At 56.3% G+C, this 18,319-nt stretch overlaps 1 protein-coding gene across 1 annotated transcript in view; it reads right to left on the reverse strand.

Moving 5' to 3' along the window:
- The window catches only part of LOC111159057 (fibulin 2), a 57,681-nt gene that overhangs the window by 11,846 nt on the left and 27,516 nt on the right, over nucleotides 1-18,319 (reverse strand). Inside the window, exons 2-10 of the mRNA XM_022521435.1 lie at nucleotides 17,055-17,166; nucleotides 15,537-15,666; nucleotides 14,653-14,833; nucleotides 11,867-12,070; nucleotides 11,116-11,229; nucleotides 10,395-10,496; nucleotides 7,997-8,137; nucleotides 3,707-3,841; nucleotides 1,558-1,695 (exon numbers count right to left, since the gene is read on the reverse strand). Of these exons, the coding sequence (XP_022377143.1) occupies nucleotides 1,558-1,695; nucleotides 3,707-3,841; nucleotides 7,997-8,137; nucleotides 10,395-10,496; nucleotides 11,116-11,229; nucleotides 11,867-12,070; nucleotides 14,653-14,833; nucleotides 15,537-15,666; nucleotides 17,055-17,166 (1,257 nt within the window). The remainder of the gene's footprint in view (nucleotides 1-1,557; nucleotides 1,696-3,706; nucleotides 3,842-7,996; nucleotides 8,138-10,394; nucleotides 10,497-11,115; nucleotides 11,230-11,866; nucleotides 12,071-14,652; nucleotides 14,834-15,536; nucleotides 15,667-17,054; nucleotides 17,167-18,319) is intronic.

Below are 18,319 nucleotides of genomic sequence, written 5' to 3' on the forward strand. Positions count from 1 at the left end.
AAGGCAGTGGCTTCCGCAGACCTTACAGCTGAGTTGTAGGTTAACTACAAGAAGTCACACCCCTGCTCTGGCTCTTCCCACCAACCTGTGAAGTTCATCCTCCATCTCTCCCTCACACTTTGCCCCAGCTTCACTGGCCTCCTCATCAACTCAAGATGCCCCCAGCCCACCACAGGGCCTTGGCACCTGCTGTCCCCCCACTTCTCTCACACACAAACACACTGCCCTCTGATATTTGCATGGCTGGCTCCCTCTCTCGCTCAGGTCCCTGCCCTAATGTCAACTCTTCAGGGAGGCCCCCAATCATTCTAGTGTATAGCCGTCCCCTTTAAGATTTAATCCCCTACTTATTATTTACCAAAGCACCTTTGAATAATTGCCACTTCCTTAAATGTGTTTTTATTTAGTCCCTCCTCCTCTAAAATATTTCATTGAAGTGCTATAACTCCCTGACATCTAAACCAAGCACATAATAGCTGCTCTGAAAACACTGTCCATGAATGACTCACTGAGGAATTGTTGGCAGTCCAGCAGACCACCCCCCCACATTGCCCCGACCCCAGCTGAGGATCGTAGAGACCCTCTTGTGCCCACACCCCTGGGGATCCCCGTGACACTGCCAGAGGCACAGAATGAGGAGCTGTTAAGGGGATACCCCAGAAACAGCTCCAGCTCCCAGAATGGTAAAGGGACCCCTGCAGTGTCGAGAAAGGCTTCAGATCAAGCCAACACTCCTCTTGTCCCTAAGTGTCTTCCCTGTAAGATGGCAATACCTGTCCTACCAGCTGCCCTCCTCAGGGAAGGGTGTGGGCGGGAAGCTGCACTCTAATCCCCCCCCGACCCCCGGGGTTCTGTTCACACCCAGCGACTGGCTTTGCACACTCACCCGCCTTTCTACCTCTCCTTCTGCATCCTTCACTCCCTGCCCACCCCCCCCACACAGAGTTGAGCACAGCCTTGACCATGCCAGCTGCAGACGCCATCGGTCCTGCCTCTGGGCCCAACGCTGTCAGCAGCCCCGGGGAAGGGGAGGCTGCAGGCCAGCAGCGTGTGGACGGAGGTGAAGAAAGGTGGGGAGAGTGTGAGATCTCAGACCACGCGAGGACAACTAGGCCACCATCTGCCAAACAGCAGGTCTTTGCCCCTTGAGTGCAGCATGAGATTGACCCCTAGGTCCCACTAATGTTCTTTTACAAACAGAAACGTCAGCAAGTATCATGTGCAGTAGGATAACGTTTTGTGGACTTTTTGTTCTAGCTGTGTGTGTGTGTGTGTGTGTGTGTGTGTATGCACGCGTGCATGTGCCAGGTCAAGAGAGAAAAATATTCCTTACTGCTAGCTAGTTAAAAACCTCTGATGCACATTCATGTGGTCTGATCCCATGGAAGGATAAACTGAGGCCGCAAGAGCAGGGACTCAGCCAGGGTCAAGCAGCTCAGGAGAGCAAGAGTTCTGTTTCGCAAGTGCCTCCTAGGGTGAGGCCCCGACCACCCCTCCCCGAGCCCCCCACCACCCTACACCCACCCCCCTGCCACAGCCCCTGCAGAGCCCGCTCACCCACGCAGTTGCCCTCAGGGTCCTGCAGGAAGCCCTCCATGCAGCGCTGGCGTGCCTGGCAGTAGAATGAGCCCTTGGTATTCTGGCACGTGAAGCCCGCCTGGCAGTTGTGCGTACCCAGCTCACACTCGTCCACGTCTGCCACACAGAGACGGGGTGTCAGGGGCCGGTGGGCTGGTCTCCTCCATCATTGGAGAGGGGGGGTGGCAGAGCACATCACGGCTGGGACCTGGGCCAGTAGCAATGATGCCGTTGCCATAGCGCCTGAACCCCTCTGCAGTACCAGCACTGTCCCCAGCACCCTGACGTGGCTTTCTTTACCTAATGCTCCCAACAACCCCAGGAAGTAGGGACCACAACAAATGCCATCTTAAACTGGGGGATGGAGGCACGAACATGGTTGACGGCTCAGGGCACAGGCTGGAGCCTTCTCTGGCATCTGGGCTCCCAGGGCAGGTAGAAATGAGGACAAGGGCCCAAGTCCCCAGGGGCCTGTGTCCAGCCTTCTCAGGAGGTGGCACGGAGGGTGGGGGCTGCCGGATCCAGAAGGCACCGCTGTCCCCTACCTGCTCTGTGGCGCAGAGCAAGTCCCTGACGGCCCCTGACCTCTGTGCAGTACCCCACAGTTTACAAAGTGCAGGCCCTGCGCCTTCCCTCAGGCTCCTGCAGCCGCACACCTGGCCTTTCCGACAGACGGGGAAACAGAGGCAGGAGGCAAAAAGGTGACACATGGAGAGTCCACGGCTGAGAGACTCGCTCAGTGTCTCTGCCTGCCAGACAAAGGCATGTGAGTCTGTCTGTCTGCAGTCCTTCCACCTGTCCTTCCCTCCATCCCTCCCCTGTTGGTTTCCAAGGCTTCCACCACTGTTTCACAGCAGCCCAGCCTCTGCGATGCCCTGTGCTGGGTTCCAAGCACCCAAACGTGGACCGACTGTGGCCCCCATCCAGAGACAATGCCTGAGGAGGCAGCCACTCTGGTCTAAGGAGGTGGTGGCCCGCCCCTGATGACAGAGGGGCAGAAAGCACGGGACATGTCCATAGAGCTGGTGCCCCCCCACCCCTGGCAGGGTCCTCAGGAGGGGGCTGGCCCCAGGTCTGTGTGTGCACACATGTGTGCAAAGGGGACAGGGCTCGCCTCTCCTCCCAGCTCCCTCCATTCCCAGCTCAGGGCCCGAAGTAGGGCTTGCTAATCCACCTCCCTGAGCTCACGCCCAACCTCTGGGCCACTTCTCATCCAGTTTCCAGCACCTCCGTAGAGCTTACCTCTTCAGTGACATTCTTCTGGATGTTTTTAGTTAAGAAAGTGAAGACTCCAAACGTCTTCCCGGATGGGGCCTGCCAACCCTGTGCTCCTCCTTGCACATTCCCAGCCTGCTTATACCTGAGACTTTCTGGTCTTTGACCATGCCAAGATCTCTCTTCTCCCCAGAGGCCCTCCCGCTTGCTGTTCCCTCTGCCTGGGGCCCCTCCCCAGAATTTCTCATCCTGCAGATCTGGATTCCTGGAACATCACCTCCAAGGAAGGCCTCTTTGGCGCCCCACCTAAAGTAACACCCAGCCCACTGCCACTCCTGCCCTCCAGGTTTGCTTATTCTCCCTCATCAGGAGCTCAAGGACAAGGACACCACACCCCAGCCCATAGCCCACCATCCAGAACACTGCCAGGCACATCAAAAGCAGCCCAGGAAGCATCTGTTGAAATGGTTTCATAAAAATTTTCCTTCTTCTTAGGAGGCTAGAATTTTCCAGTGAAAGGCACATAAATGATTGCTCTGCTGAGCTCCACCGCAGTGTGAAGACAGGGGAACCAAGGCATGGTGAGGGAATAACTTGACCCCCCAGATGCCAGCAAACGTAGCAAAGCCAGAAGCACACTCTGGCCTCCCCCCACCAGTCTCAGATGCCCCGCTCTACCCAAGTGCTTGGCAAGAAACCCAAGTGCTTGGAGCTTGCCAGAGCTGAAAAAGGCTCTGGGCAGGCAGGGGCGGGTCAAGGGGCGGGGTGGGGCCAGGACAGGATAGGTCACGGTATGATAGTAGGCGGGGCGAGGGAGGGACGGGGGCGGGGCGAGGGAGGGACAGGGTCCGGGCAAGAGGCAGGGCCCATCAGGGGCGGGGGCTCCAGCGGGCTGCCTCAAGGCCCTCCTCACCTTCGCACTCTCCATCCTGGAGGGCGTAGCCAGGCTCACAGGTGAGAGCCTTGTAGCAGCGGAAGGAACCTACGGTGTTCACGCAGTGCTCGCCCCGGCTGCACGTGTGCAGGTCCGCCACACATTCGTTGATGTCTGCAGGGAGAGTGCAGCCATCAGGGACTGGGGCGGGAGTGGGGGTGGGGGGGGCGGCGGGGCGAGGGGTGCCAGGACCTCAGGGTCCACACAGTCAGCCCTGCCCTCAAGGCCTCAAGGTCCTTGCCACCCAGAGAGCCACATGCGGTTGCTGTCCACCTGTCTATGCAGCCATTCATTCAACAAAGATTTAATCAAGCATCTGCCTGTTCTCGGCAGCATTGTTCTCGGCCCTGGGTACATCTGACAAGACAGATGGCTGCTAGGGGCCCGGAAGATAAATAAACAAGCAACAAGTAGGGAGGGTGGTGGTCATGAGTGCAGTGGAAAAGCCAGAGAGCAGGGTGAAGGGGGTGAGAAGCAGAGGGAGGCAGCAGGGAGGTCGGGGGTGAATCCTCAGGCAGGCCATTCAAGCCAGCATGTGAAGGGCTGATGGAATGCGTCACGCAGATATCCCAGGCAGAGAGGACAATGGGTGCCAGCATCCTGAGCGGGGAGCCGGCCAGGCCGACTCAGAACTGGCCAGGAGAAGGTGCGGTTGCAGGGGAGAGAAGAGAAGAGTGTGTTCGTGGATGCAGATGGAGGTGGGAGCCATAGAAGCTTCCAGCAGAGGACAGAAGTGGTCGGACTCATCTGTAACAGGGTCCCCTGGCTGGTGTAATTCTCTAGGAGTTAGCATGGAGGCTGTTAGAACAGGAGATGGATGACAAGGCTCGGACCACCACCCATGTAGGGGAGGAGCAGCAAGCCAGTTCTGGAAATGCTGTGAAAGTAGAGCAGACAGGATCCCCTGAGGGATGAGCCGGAGGTGAACAAGAAAGAGGAGCCAGGAGGTGCACAGAGCTTCCTGGCTGAGTGGCTGGACAGGCAGGGGTGCCAGCCTGGGATGGGGATGGCTGTGAGGATGAGGCTGGCTGGGAAGCCTGTGGACTCGTGAAGTTTGAGTGTCCAGAGGCAACCAGGCATGCACGGGAGTTCCTGGAAGAGGTCTAGGTGGGGACACTAACTGGGGAGTGGTTAGCGGCTGAGGTCCCCTGGGGGACAGAGCACAGAGAGAAGAGGCCAAGAGCCAACTTGGGATGAGCAACTGGGAAGGGGAGAACCCCCCAAAAGCGAGAGAAGGGAGGGCAGGAGAACTGGAGAATTCACCAGAGCCCACCCCAGGCCTGGTGCTAAGGACGAGTATGAGCGGATGGCCAGCCCCGTGCCGGCCACTTCCTCGCCCTGCCTGGCATCCCTTGGACACACATTCCCCAGCACCTATTCTGTGCCTGGCCCAGCTGGCCAAGCAGGGGTGTCGGCCACAGCGCCCACCCTTCAGGAACTGCCCTCCTGGTGTGGGGACAGGACAGGGAAAGTAGAGATGCTGCGGAGAAAAGCTGTAGTCTCGGAGCCCCGGCCCATCAGAGCTGCTTCTCAGGAGCAGTGACCCCGGAGCTGTGCCTACGAGGATGATGGAGACCAGGTGGAGACGTGGGGTACAGGGCTGCGGGGAAGACACCCTCCCGAACTCACAGGTGACCAAACGGCATGCAGGCCAGGCTCACCCTGACTCTGGGGATGGAGGAGTTGGGGAGGTGGGAAAGGGAGAGCTTCAGGCCAGCAGTTTCCTGGGAAGGCTTGGCTGAGCAACATAAAGACTTCTGATTCCCAGGATGGGGTTACAGGAGATATGTTCCCACAACCCCAGAAGGGCCACAACTCCACAGCCTCTGCAGCCTGGGAGGACCCACAGTAATAAAGAATAGCAGCTTACACTGAGGTTTGCTAGGGGTCTGGTGGTTTACAGATGCTGTTTCACAAATGAAGTGACGTGACCATACCGAAGTCACATAGCCTGCACATGGCAGCAGCAAGAAGGGAACTCAGAGCACCCAGCCCAGAGCTGTGCCCTTTCCACACTGCTGCGGGATAGGCCCTTCCTTCCCATCATCTAGCGGAAAAGCTCACCTGGAACACTTTTCCCAGGGGCCAAGGTGGTCCTCAAAGGGCAGGGCACAAAAGACAAACTGCAGAAGTCACTCATCCATTAGAAGTCTTTTGGACTTGGCTCCACCCTATCCCACTTCAGCTTACATACCTTCAGTGATGGGGAGCTCACTACCTATGCAGGCTGCCTCAGTGTAACCCATTTGTTGAGTCATAACAATGACATCAAATACTATTCTTTTTTTTTTTTTTTCAAATACTATTCTTTACATGGACTAACTCAATCTCCGTGGTGACAAAAGCGGGTGTGATGTCATTTCACAGACTGGGAAACTGAGGCTGAGAGGTTAATGGACTCGTCTGAGCTCTTGCAACTAGAAAGCAGCAGAGCCAGGATTTGAACGCAGGCAGTCTGGCCGCAGAGGGCACACTCTTCACCCTGGTGCGAGTTTCCCATCACACCAGCCGGGCTTCACAGCCGAGCCTGGAGCTAACAGACGAACCGCAGAAGATATCAGTACTCATCTGAGCATGAAGTGATGGGGAGAACACTTGCAACAGATGCTAAAATGAGCATGTCAATGGAGCTGGAGGAAGGAAGGGGACACTGAGGCGTCAGTGCAGAATGAATAAGGAGGGAGACAGGAAAGAATGAGAATATGAGCTCATAAATTTTGCTGAATGAAATATACCTTTGCTCTTTTAATCCCAGAATCTGTTTTCTGGCACCTCAATGACCCCTTCTAGTACAAGGTCTTCTGTCCAGGCCACTGGGGGAGCCCACACACCCAGGCATGACCAGGGAGGGTAACCTATGAAGGGTGCTTGCAGGCCCGGGCAGGATCCGCCTTCCCAGACATCCACACACAGACATGACCCAGACAGGAAGAGATGCCCAGCCACTGAGAAGCGGGTTTGGGAGGGTGCATGTTGTGCCAACAGCGGGAGGCCAGGGGCAAACATGTCTGCAGCCGCCCCTCAGCCCAGTGCCGTGGGCCCATCTGCCCAGCGGCAAAGGGTGAGGAAGAGAACATGTCCGGGCTGGACATGGTCCCCAAGCACAGAGAAGACAGACGGGGCTCTGATCACATGCTCTGGACACACTCTGCACTACTTCTATCTCTGTGCTTTTATTCAAGCTGTCCCTTCCACCCTGCATGCTCTTCCTGATTTCCAAGTCCCATCCATCCTCGGAGACCAGTGCAAATGCCACCTTCTACGAGAGTATGTCCCGATGCCACCAGTGGGAGTGACCTCTCCCTTTGCTTGTGTTTCTGCTGGAGCATTTCCAACCACCTGCCCAAGTCCCTTCCGCTTTGGGTCTAACTCTGTGTTAAGGGCCATCATGTTTCCTCCATGAAAACATAAGACTCCTGAGCCATGGGAGAGCATCAAGTCCGCTCTCCTCACTGCCCTCAGGGGCACATGTGAAGCCCCAGCCCCTGGCCCACACATACACCAAGAGGCAGGAGGGAAGGACCATTTGGACCACCGGCCATATCCACGCTCAGGCCAGGAGCTCGGTACCAATGTGTAACAGCCCTTGCCCCGTTCTCTGGCCCCAAAGTTAGAGGCGAGGAAAACAGGATCAGAGAGGGAGCACCTCTGCTCAGTGTCACACAGCAAATGAACACTGAGTTGAGGTGCGATGCTAGGTCTGCCCAACCCCAACTCCATCCATTCACCTCTGGAGGGGATTCTAGTGGCACCTGCCCAAGGGAGCAGCTGATATCACGTGCTCACTGTGCCCCCGGCTCTGTGCTAGGCTGTACACATGTCCCATCATCTCCAAAGGAGGATCAATGCCTTCTTTTTTATAGGTAATGCAACTGAGGTCTAGACATTTGTCCAAGGCCACAGAGCTCCTGGGGGTCCTGCTTCAGACTCGGGCCTCTCTACCTCCAGACCCCATAGACTCCATCCTGCTGCCTGCACATGGGGTCTCCTCGTTTCAATGACCCAGTCACGTCACACATGAATTTGTTTTCTGACTCTCAGGCACGCACGTCCCTGGGTAGAGCAGCCTCCCGGTGGCGTCGGTGAAGCAGCGGGACAGGACACCAGGACACGTAGGGCATGACACGGAGCAGGGGAAGGGGGTGCCGGCGGTGCTGAGAGCTCATATGCAAAGGGCAGGCCCTTTAGCATGTGGCCACGGTGTGGCGGCGTGGCGTAGTGCAGAGCAGAGAGCCATGACGGTGGCGGCAGGCGGGTGCTCTCGCTTACCCACGCATTTCCTGTGCATGTTGAGGATAAAGCCCTCGGCACAGAGCACCGTGTGGCTGACACAGTAGAAGGATCCCAAGGTGTTCACACAGAACTGTCGCAGGCTACAATCATGAGTGCCCATCAGGCACTCGTCTTGGTCTAGTGACGGCCGCAGGAGGAAAAACAGAAGGGCCGTTAGAGGGACGTGGCCTGTCACGGAGCTTTCTGTGACAGAGAGGGGAAACTGAGACCCAGACAGGGGCAAGGACGCCCGGGCCTCCTAGCACATCAGTCCTCCCTCTGGGCTTTGGGCCCAAGTCTGAGACTGTACAGTCAAAAAGGCCTTCAGAGCCAGAACCCCAGTGAGGACAGGTTGTAAGGTGAGGCTCAGAGAGGCTAGGCAGCCTGCCCATGAGCACACAGCACTGGTGGGGGGTAGTGGGTAGAGACTGTCTCCCACCCAGCTCTGGAGACTTTCCACCTCCACAGGCAGCCAAGAGAGCCACACAACGGCAGGGGTTTGGAACTTAAGTGCCTAGTGGACCAAGCTGACGACACATATAGGAAAAGGGGCTGGGGGACAGGGGGAGCTCATTGGGGCACTCTGGGCCCTGTGCTCTGTGTATGGGGAGACCAGGACTGTGAACCCCTTATGGGCAGAAGTTTGAAGAGAAACCTTAAATCTGGTCATTAAAAAAAAAAAAAATTCTTGGGTTTTCATGGTTGGTAACTCTTAGTTGATTATTTTGAACAGGGTGGAGCCCAGCAGGCTCTCCCTGCCGGGCGGGCTGCCCCCTTAGAATGCCATCCACAACATCTGGCCTTGACCCTGCAGCTTTTACTGCCAGGGGTCCTGCAGAGGCCAGGACAGGCACGGACACTGGCCTGAGGCCTGACAGGGACCAAAGGAGTCCAGACCCAGGAGAGATGCATTCCTCGCGTCTTCAAGACCCTGAGGGATTGGGACGGAAACCCAGAAGCCACCTGAGATCTGCTCCCCACCACCTGGGAGAAAGGTGTGCCAGTCATTGCCAACGCTGTGCACCCTGGACCAGCCTCCTGCCCTCTCTGGGCACATGGATGGTTTTCATCCACATCAGAATAGTCTCAACACCAAAGGGCTAGTTGTGAGGTTTTAGCTTCTGACAGGGACATGGGCACTGGTGGACACCCACCGAAGTCACATCTCCTGAACTGGACCCTGAACTAAAGAAAGCAATTCCTGGACTGTCTCCAAGCTCCCTGCTTGTCCTGCCTCCAGACATGAAGAGGTGTCATCTCGAGGTCTCTTGGGTTACTCTCAAGGTGTCATTCACTGTGGGGAGCATGCCAGCAGGTGCCAGTTCCAATGCCCCCGTTTCACACCAGGAGGTCCTTGTCTTCTGGAGTGCCACTGGTCCTGGTCCTAGCGGGACATGATTTTGGTCTCTCTTTGGCCATTTTGTGAATGCAGAGTTACCAAGATCCACTGCGCCTCTTTGGTTTCCATAACAGAACTGAGCACATGCCATCCAACTGGGGCTCCAACTCCCCCTCAGAGACAAGTGGGGAGTGACAAGCATCACTTCTGAGTCCTGCATTACAACAATGGGGCACATATTCCCCTCCTTCTCTTTCTCCGCACATTGCTGGAAAAAGGACAAGGTGGTCACAATCCAACCTCAGCGAAGCAGACCTGGCTCATCACAGTGTTGTCCAGTGACCTTGTCCAGAAACACAAACTCCAAGAACCCACCCAGCCCTACGGGGTGACGATCTCTGGGGACTCTGTGTAATTCTCGGGATCTGTGCTGTTACAAGGCCTCCAAGTGACTCTGCGGCATGCTGAAGTTTGAGAAGCACTGCTCTAGAGAATGGCAGAACAAGGTGGAAGAGGCCTGAAGCCCTCACCAGCCAGTGAGCACACCTGGACGGCAGGAACACACCTGTGCCTACACCTGGACGTCAGGTACACACCTGTGCATACACCTGGATGGCAGGTGCACACCTGTGCATACACCTGGATGGCAGGCACACACCTGTGCCTACACCTGGATGTCAGGTACATACCTGTGCATACGCCTGGATGGCAGGTGCACACCTGTGCTTACACCTGGACAGCATGTGTATACCTATGCATACACCTGGATGTCATGTGCACACCTGTGCCTACACCTGGACAGCAGGCACACACCTATGCCTACACCTGGATGGCATGCACACACCTGGGCATGGTGACAGGAGAGAGAAGAGCTGTTTCAGCTTCTCTATCTGGGGCTTCCGTCAGAGCAGCCAGACCTATTCCCTTACTAAGTCAGTGAGTTTCACCTCCAGAACACCTCCATCTCAAGCCGTTTGCCCTGTCCCCACTCTGGGGTCCCTGCCACAGGCCAGCTCAGGTGTGCATGGGCAGGAGAGTGGCCCTGGGTGTACTCACCTTCACAGGACACACCATCCGCCATGATGGCATAGCCAGGAAAGCAGGAGCACATGGCTGTGTCCCCAATGACGCTGCACACCTGCTTACAGGGTCCGTTGTCTGGGGAAAAACCAAACAGATCAGAGACCACCGGGCTTGTCGTCTCCGGCTCAAGGAGGGCCTGGGAACCAGGGAACCCCAACCGCGGTCCTCTCCATGAGGTCCCCTGGTAAATGGGTTCATACACCGGCTGGTATTGGGGACGATGTTTGGGACCTCCCATCGCCACCACCACTCAGATACCAAACCACTCCCTGGAGTCATAATGCTACCAGAGAGGAGGGGACAGAGAAGACAGGGAAGGAGGGAGAGAAAGGATGTGGAGATAGAAGGAACAAGAAGAGGGGAAGAGAGGAAGAACAAAGAGAACTTTCCACACAGTACCACAAGCAGTCTCCAAGACAGTTTCTCAAGCAAGGATTCTATTCTTTCCATATTATAGGACCTGAGGCAAAAAGTCACTAACTGACTTGCTTAGGGTCACATTCTGGCCTGAGGCTCTCCCTCCACACACCCTCACCTCCTCAGCTTCACTCTCAACTCCAGCCTTCAGACAGGCGAGACCAACCAAAGCCCCAAAGCAGAAACCCCCCATTTGGCAAGAGACCATCTTGCACATGCCCAGCACTGGGGAGCTTGCCCCCTGCAGGGCCCGGATCCACTCCATGTCCCAGGTTACCTTTGCAGGTGTTGGGTTGTGGCACTGGTAGCAGGATGGTGTTGGAGGCCAGTTGGGAGGAATCTGGTTTCGGTGCAGACTCCTCTGCAGCCTCTGGCTTTGGGGGGTCACCGTCTGTCAGGGGCAAGGTAGACAGGAGGGGGCAGCTCATGCCTTCAGTCTGGCCTCAGGCTCTTCTCACACCCAGGGCACCACACCAGACATTAGACAGAGACTGCCTTGTTTAATCTTCTCCTAGTCATTTCACAGGAGAGGAAACTGAGGCTCAGAAAGCAACGTACACCAGGCAAGATGGATCTCACAGCTATTTGGGGCAGAGGAGGAGAGAAAGGAGGGGAGTGAGTTTCTAGACTAAAAATGTATCTATTCCTGGATAGCCGACAGGCAGAAAGCCCCCCAGACCAGGGACTGAGGCAGGCTTCGAGGTTTCCTGTTGAAGCCTGACCACCTCAGGCCCAGTGCTGGGGACATAGCTTGAGTTGGGTTGGTGGGAGGCTCTGTGTTCTGGGTCCTGGCCCTGCACTAGGATCTAGGGTGGGGCGCTGGGGCCGCCCATGCAAATGGAGCTTCAGATGGAACAGATGGTTTCAACTTGTCCAAGTGGCCTTACAAATCCCCTTGCTAGGGGCCTCCAGTTCCCATGGGTTCCACTGTGTAGGGTGACAGGAGGGGAAGGAGGCTTGTGCCCATCCCAGGAACACCACGTTCCATGGGCAAAGTCAGGCCCTGCCCCAGCCGTCTGGGCCCTTACCTGGGCGGCAGGTGCGGCCGTCGTCCTGCAGTGAGAAGCCAGGAAAGCAGGCACAGTGGTAGGAACCCACGGTATTGATGCAGAGATGCTGGCACAGCTCCCCTGGGAGGAGCAGGCACTCATCCTGGTCATCGCCAGGCAGGCTGTTGGGCAGCTCAGTCTCCGTGCCCAGGGACAGGGCCTCCCGGCTTGCCAGCTCTGCTTCTGCAACCAGACTGGGGGTGAGTCCTCGTGATGGAACACAGGTTGGCCCTAGCAGATGGCTGACACTATAGGCCCCCGGGAAATCAGTGTAGGTCCTCCTGAGGATCTTCTGTGTGCCCAGCACAGATGGAAAAAGCATGGATGCGTGATGATAATGACAGATGGTGAAGGAGGGGTGGGTGAAGGATGGATGGATGGATGGATGGATGGATGGATGGGCAGTTAGGTAGGCAGGTGGGTGGGTGGGTGGATGGATGGATGGATGGAAGGATAGATGGACAAAGAAACAGACCTCTAGCAAGAAGAATAAACCCATCAGAGCCACGTCCAAGTCTTTATGGCCTGCAATATGACAGGACCAGGCCCATAACAGTCCCCAGAAAGCTTTGGCTGAAGTGTTGAACTGGATCCAGATCCCTGATCTCAGTGACATCTGGGAGGCCCACCCCTAGCAACAGAAAGGACCCAAACATGTGTTCTGTCAGAGATGGGGATCTGAACTCTCACTTGGGCCCTCCGCAGCCATGTCCCCTTGGGCAGCGCTGGGTCTCTCCAGCCCCCTGGGGCTGCAGTGAGGAGCAGGTGGGAGTGGCAGAGAAGGCTCCTGGGGCTGAGCTGCCTTGGAGGCTCTTCATACGCCAGTAGCAGAATAGGGAAGGGAACCCACAGGCCTCCATGTCCCCAATAGGCACGGGCCTTTAGCCTCGCTCCCTGGCCCCAGGCAGCCAAGCCGTCCAAGAAACCAACTGCATGATGTCACGTCTAAGAAACGTGTTTCATACTGAGGGTGTTTACACTGTGCTCCAGGCCGATCAGCCCTGGCCCAGTGCATGCAGACAGGGCTGTGGCAGCTGGTGGTCCAGCCCAGAGATCAGGCACTGCAGGTGGGCAGCAGACAGGTCTGGGCTCAGGACTCTGCCGAGCATGCCACAGGCTAGGCAGCATTTCTAGGGTTCACGCTCAGCCCGCCCTCACCAGCATGCTCTTCATACAATGCTCCTGGCAGAGGGGAAACTAAGGCTCAGAGGAGCAAAATGATTTGCCCAAGGTCACCCGAGCAGGACGGGAACCCAGGTCAGTTTGACCCTACCATCTGTGTCTCCTGAGACCTAGGTTACCCACCAGTTCTCCACTGGACAAGAGGAACATGCACTTCTGACTCTGGACCCTGCCCGGCCCATTCCCCACCCTGTTACTCTCAAGGCCAAACTTCCTCCCAAACTTGACCTTGAACCCAACTCTTCTGGGTACTAACCAGACCTTCATAGCCCCGCTCAAAGCCCCTACAGCCAACCCCGGCAAGCGGTATTTCCTAGGACTGGATGCGGATTTGTGTCCATGCTAGCCCGGTAAGGCTGCCCAGTCCCTCTTAGCAGAGTCCTTGTGGGTTCCCTGGGACATCCTCATCAGGCTCCTGCTGGCCCACAGGCACAAAGAAGGCTAACAGTCACAAGTCCAGTTGACATCCCTGGCTAGGGTGACAGAAGCTGGACATGGCAGCTATAAGAGGGACCATAGCACATGGAAGTCGGAGGAAAGAGGAGACCCCAGGGACATGGAGGGCTGGAAGGTCTGAGACAGCTCCGGCTCCAGGCTCTGCACTGGCACCCGAGCTCCCATGCACACAGTCAATGGTAGCGTGGGGGCAGGCCCTGGGCAGGGGCACAGAGGAAGAGGACACAGGCCCAAGGAGCCCTCAAAGGGTTCATGGTGGTGAAGGGGAGGCCACCAAACAAACCCATCATTCATCAGTCATTTGCTAGTGACTTTAAAGGGCCAAGCGCTGACGATTCAGGGAGAACGGCAGTGCTATCCTGGAAGGGGCTGATCAGGTGGGCGGGGCACAGTTTCTGAATGCATTCTCTGCACTGGTTCCGTCCTGTACCCTGAAGACACGGGATGGCATAGCTGACATGGATAGAGGGCAGATGGATGAAGGAAGGTAAATGAATGAGTGAAAGGTTTCTGCTGGCTGGGTGGGTGAATAGATGAGCAGACAGACAGATAAAGGACGGATGGATGGATGGATGGATGGATGGATGGACAGACAGACGGACGGGCAGAAGGGTAAGTGGCTGGGTGAATGGACGGGTGGATGAATGGGTGGCTGGGTAGATACACGAACAGAAGGAAGTACGTGTGAATGGCCAGATGAGGGGATGGGAATGGACAGTGTAGCAGGATGAATGGGTGGAGAAATGGACCAGGGTAAGGAGGATGTGCCAATGAGCATGAAATGGGTAGAAGAGTGGCTGGAAGAGCATGAAATGGGTAGAAGAGTAAAAGAGGAAGACGTGTGGAGGTGCTGGTGGACACGGGAGGGCAGGTGAGTGAGGAGTGGAAGGGTGGCCGGAAGCTGGCGTTTTGGGGGGTGGAGCGGATGGTATGTACTTAGCTGGATGGGACCACCGTCTCAGAAATAACAGGGCAGAGGCCACCATCGGAGGCCACAGAAGAACTCTAGCCAGAGCAGAGCCTGGACCTCAGCCAAAGGTGATAGTGGACCCCGCGGTCCCCCAGAAGGCAAGAGGACACCCAGTCTTAGCTGGAAGCCCCAACGGCTGTCTCTGCCCCTCGCTCACCTCTCCGTGGAATAGCTTCAGGCTCTGGGGGCCGGCGCACCTCGGGCACAATGAGGGGGTCTTCCCCTTCACAGCAGGAGAGCATGACGTGGTTGCAGGGGTAGCCCAGGTTGGGGTTAGACTCGCATGAGTGGCCCTCAGCCCGCACACGGAGTCCTAGGCCACAGCAGTCACAGCATTGCTGGAGAGAGACATGCATCACTGCTCACAGCCCGCAGGCCCCTCGGAGCCCGTCCGCCTTCCCCTGGACTGTAAGCCCGAGGGACTCCCTCGGGGCCCCCAGGAGGCAGCCTGGGGCCGCACGTGAACTCTCCAGAAGAAAGACCGCATTCCCCAGCCTCCCTAGAAGCTCAGTGCGGACCCCGGACTAAGTTCTAGCCAGTACAGCGGAAGGGGAGCACTGTCTGTCCTCAGGAGAAAGGCTCTTCTTAGCCCCACAGTCAGGGCAGCGTTATTCACAGGAGGCAAGAGGCAGAAGCAACCCAACAGCCGTCAGAGGAACGTGTCACAGCCACGCGAGGGATGGTTACCTAGCCTTGAAAGAGAAAGAGCGGCTAACACACGCTACAACATGGTGACCTTGAGGACGTGAAGCAGAGTGAAATAAGCCGGATACAAAAAGAAGAAACAGAAAGAGAAAGCCTGTGAGGACAGGCCTTGTCATGGGCTGTTCGTTTCTACATCCTTAATGCCGAACGCGGCCCAGGACAGGCTGGTGTTTGACGAATAGCTCCTGAATGAGCTGGCCGCTGTGAGAGCTGAGGACGGCTTCTCTCCAGATGAAGATGCCCCCCAAACCCCCTATGGAGGAGTCCCGCAGGGAGCCGAACCCCCAGCCCGCAAGGGCCTCAGGCCCAGGCTACGGATGCACAGGTCGGGCTTGCCTTGTACAAGGAGACACCGCACGTGTCATTGTCCTCAGCCCCACAGGCCTCGCCCTCCTTGGCCCCCATGACGCCAGCCATGCAGCTCTTCTCCTTCAAGTAGGACACGCAGCAGTGCTTCTGGGCTATCCTGCAACAGAGGGGTCCCTCAGCTCTGCCCGAGCGCCGGCCCCCATCCTCCCAGTGACCCTTCCAGGAGGAATGACTGGGCTCATTTCCCAGAGAATAAAATGAAGCTCAGAGAAGGCAGCCCCTGCAAGAGGTCCACAGCAAGAGGCCTGTGCTGGTGGCATTTCCCCCCACTCCCACCGAAGAATAGTTCTGTGTCTGAGTTCCATCAACAACACTCAGGCCTGGGGCCCAGTGGACTCCACGCTGTCTATCCCTGACCAGTGTGGGAGGGGTCAGCATTCCAGGACCCCACAGGGCTGAGAAGGATAGGCAGACTCAACCCCAGGAAGCACAGGGCAGCTCAGTCTGGAAAACAGCAGCCTCCAGGTCCCCTGGCCATGACGCCCCATATCTGTAGGGCTGCTCTGGGGAGCCAGCACACAAAGATGGGGGTCACTGGGAGGTGGAGTTTAGTCTCAATTGAGAAAGGGCATGTCCCAGTGGGAGCTATTCAGTGACAGAACTGCCTATCTATGAAGTAGTGAGTTTCCCGTCACAAGAGGGATACAAGCACAAGTCAGGGCCACTAAGCTCCAAATTCTTAGATAAGGCATGCTCTAACTCCTAAGTCGTCCCCAAACTGGTAGGATGACAAAAGGGAAGGGAAAAGGACAAGGTTAGAATTTAAATGTCTCTAAAAGAGGCACAGAGGGCTAGACACTGGGAAAACAGGGGCTCTGACTCTGGCCATGCTCCCAGGGAGCAGTGCGGCTTTGGGTGAATCACATCACCTCTCTGGACCTTATCTTTATCGAGAAAAATAAGTAGGCTGGGAAAGAAGTCCTCCCTGGGAAAAAGGGAGAGGTGAATGGCTGAACAAGACATTTTCCACGCTTAGTGCCAAAGGGGCAAAGGTACAAATTATTCCTTTGCGAAGAACACGAAAGTCAGTAAAAACAATCCACATAGACAGCAGAGGACAGTGAGGGGCCAGCCTTCTGGAGACCCCAGGATAGCAGAGTGGGGGAAAAAAAGAGGGCTGAAGGCTCCCGGTTCAAAGCTGAGGAGGAAAATCTCATGGGGTCTGAGCAGTACACAGTGAGTGAGGCCCCTCCCCACTCCCAGGTGGTACTAGTCCTTGAACACACGCTCCAAAGCATACCCTGTCTTAACCCCACTCATCAGGCAGGCTACAAATGTGCGTGGCTGGTGTATTCCCGCAGCCAGCCTTTAGGCTCTCTTTCCTGGGGTAAGCCTGGCCGGTGGGCTCACAGCAGCCACAACATGCACGTGGAGACACGTAGAGACTGCGCTCCCCTTGTACTGCCAGGGCCCATGGGCCAAAGCAAGCTAGGATCTGGAAAAGGCAAACGGGCAGCTCTGCCTGTTCCGGGGTGCCCACCTTACCTGCAGGCATCACCCTCCGCGCCACTCTCGGGGATTTCCAGGCACTCGTCATTGTCGATGGCCCACTGCTGTCCAGCGGCACAGCATGTCTCGATCAGATCCTTTGTGGACACTGGAGTAGAGGGGCAACACAGGCAAGGTCACCACTCTAGAGGAGGCACCTGGTTCCAAGATGTTCAGAGATGCTGCTGTTGCTGTCTGGACCCCCATTCCCAGGGAAGGTAACTCACTCTGCCCCCCATCCCCCAAGGCTGCTGTGCATGGTGGCCACTAGTAGTTCCCAAGGACAACCTGCTTCTGAGAGCTGCCTTCGAGGTTAAGTACCCCCCACGGAGGAGGAGGTTGGCAGAGCTATGGCCTCCACTACCATCAGTGACTACTGACTACTACTGACAAAAACTCAGCCCTGCCTCAAAGGGGACAGTGTTGGGGGCCGCTCACACTCCAGAGCTCCCAAAGGGAAAGGGGGGCATCAGCTAGCTCCTTCCCTGCCCCCTCTCCAGGCCGGTTCTCCAAATGAACCACCACATGCACAAAACCCTCAAATCAGGCTCTGCTTTTTTTTTTTTTTTTTTTTAAGATTTTATTTATTTACTTTTGAGAGAGAGAGGGAGAGAGAGAGGGCACATGAGCAGGGAGTAGGGGCAGGGGGAGAAGGAGAAGCAGACCCCTTGCTGAGCAGGGAGCCCAACACAGGGCTCCATCTCAGGACCCCAGAATCATGATCTTCAGCTGAAGGCAGCCGCCTAAATGACTGAGTCACCCAGCCGCCACTCAGGATCTGCTTCTAAGGAACCTGACCTAAGACACCAAGATAGGACAAGGCATAAGAAGAAATAGCAGCAGGGAGGGAAGATCAAAACTCATCTAGGAGGGCCGCCTGGTTGGCCCAGTGAGCTGAGCATCCGACTCTTGATTTCAGTCAGGTCATGATCTCACAGTAGCAAGATCCAGCTGAGCAGGGAGTGTGCTCAAGATTCTCTCTCTTCGGGGCGGCTGGGTTGCTCAGTGGGTTAAAGCCTCTGCCTTCGGCTCAGGTCATGGTCCCAGGGTCCTGGGATCGAGCCCCGCATCGGGCTCTCTGCTCAGCGGGGAGCCTACTTCCTCCTCTCTCTCTGCCTACTTGTGATCTCTTGTCTGTCAAATAAATAAATAAAATCTTAAAAAAAAAAAAAAAAGATTCTCTCTCTTCCTCCTTTTGCCCTCCCACCCCACTTGTGCTTGCTCTCTCTCTTAAAAAAAAAAAAAAAAAAAAAAAAAAAAAA

The sequence above is a fragment of the Enhydra lutris genome, unplaced genomic scaffold (assembly GCF_002288905.1).
Source record: "Enhydra lutris kenyoni isolate GAN:26980312 unplaced genomic scaffold, ASM228890v2 scaffoldscaffold66, whole genome shotgun sequence".
NCBI lineage: Eukaryota > Metazoa > Chordata > Mammalia > Carnivora > Mustelidae > Enhydra > Enhydra lutris.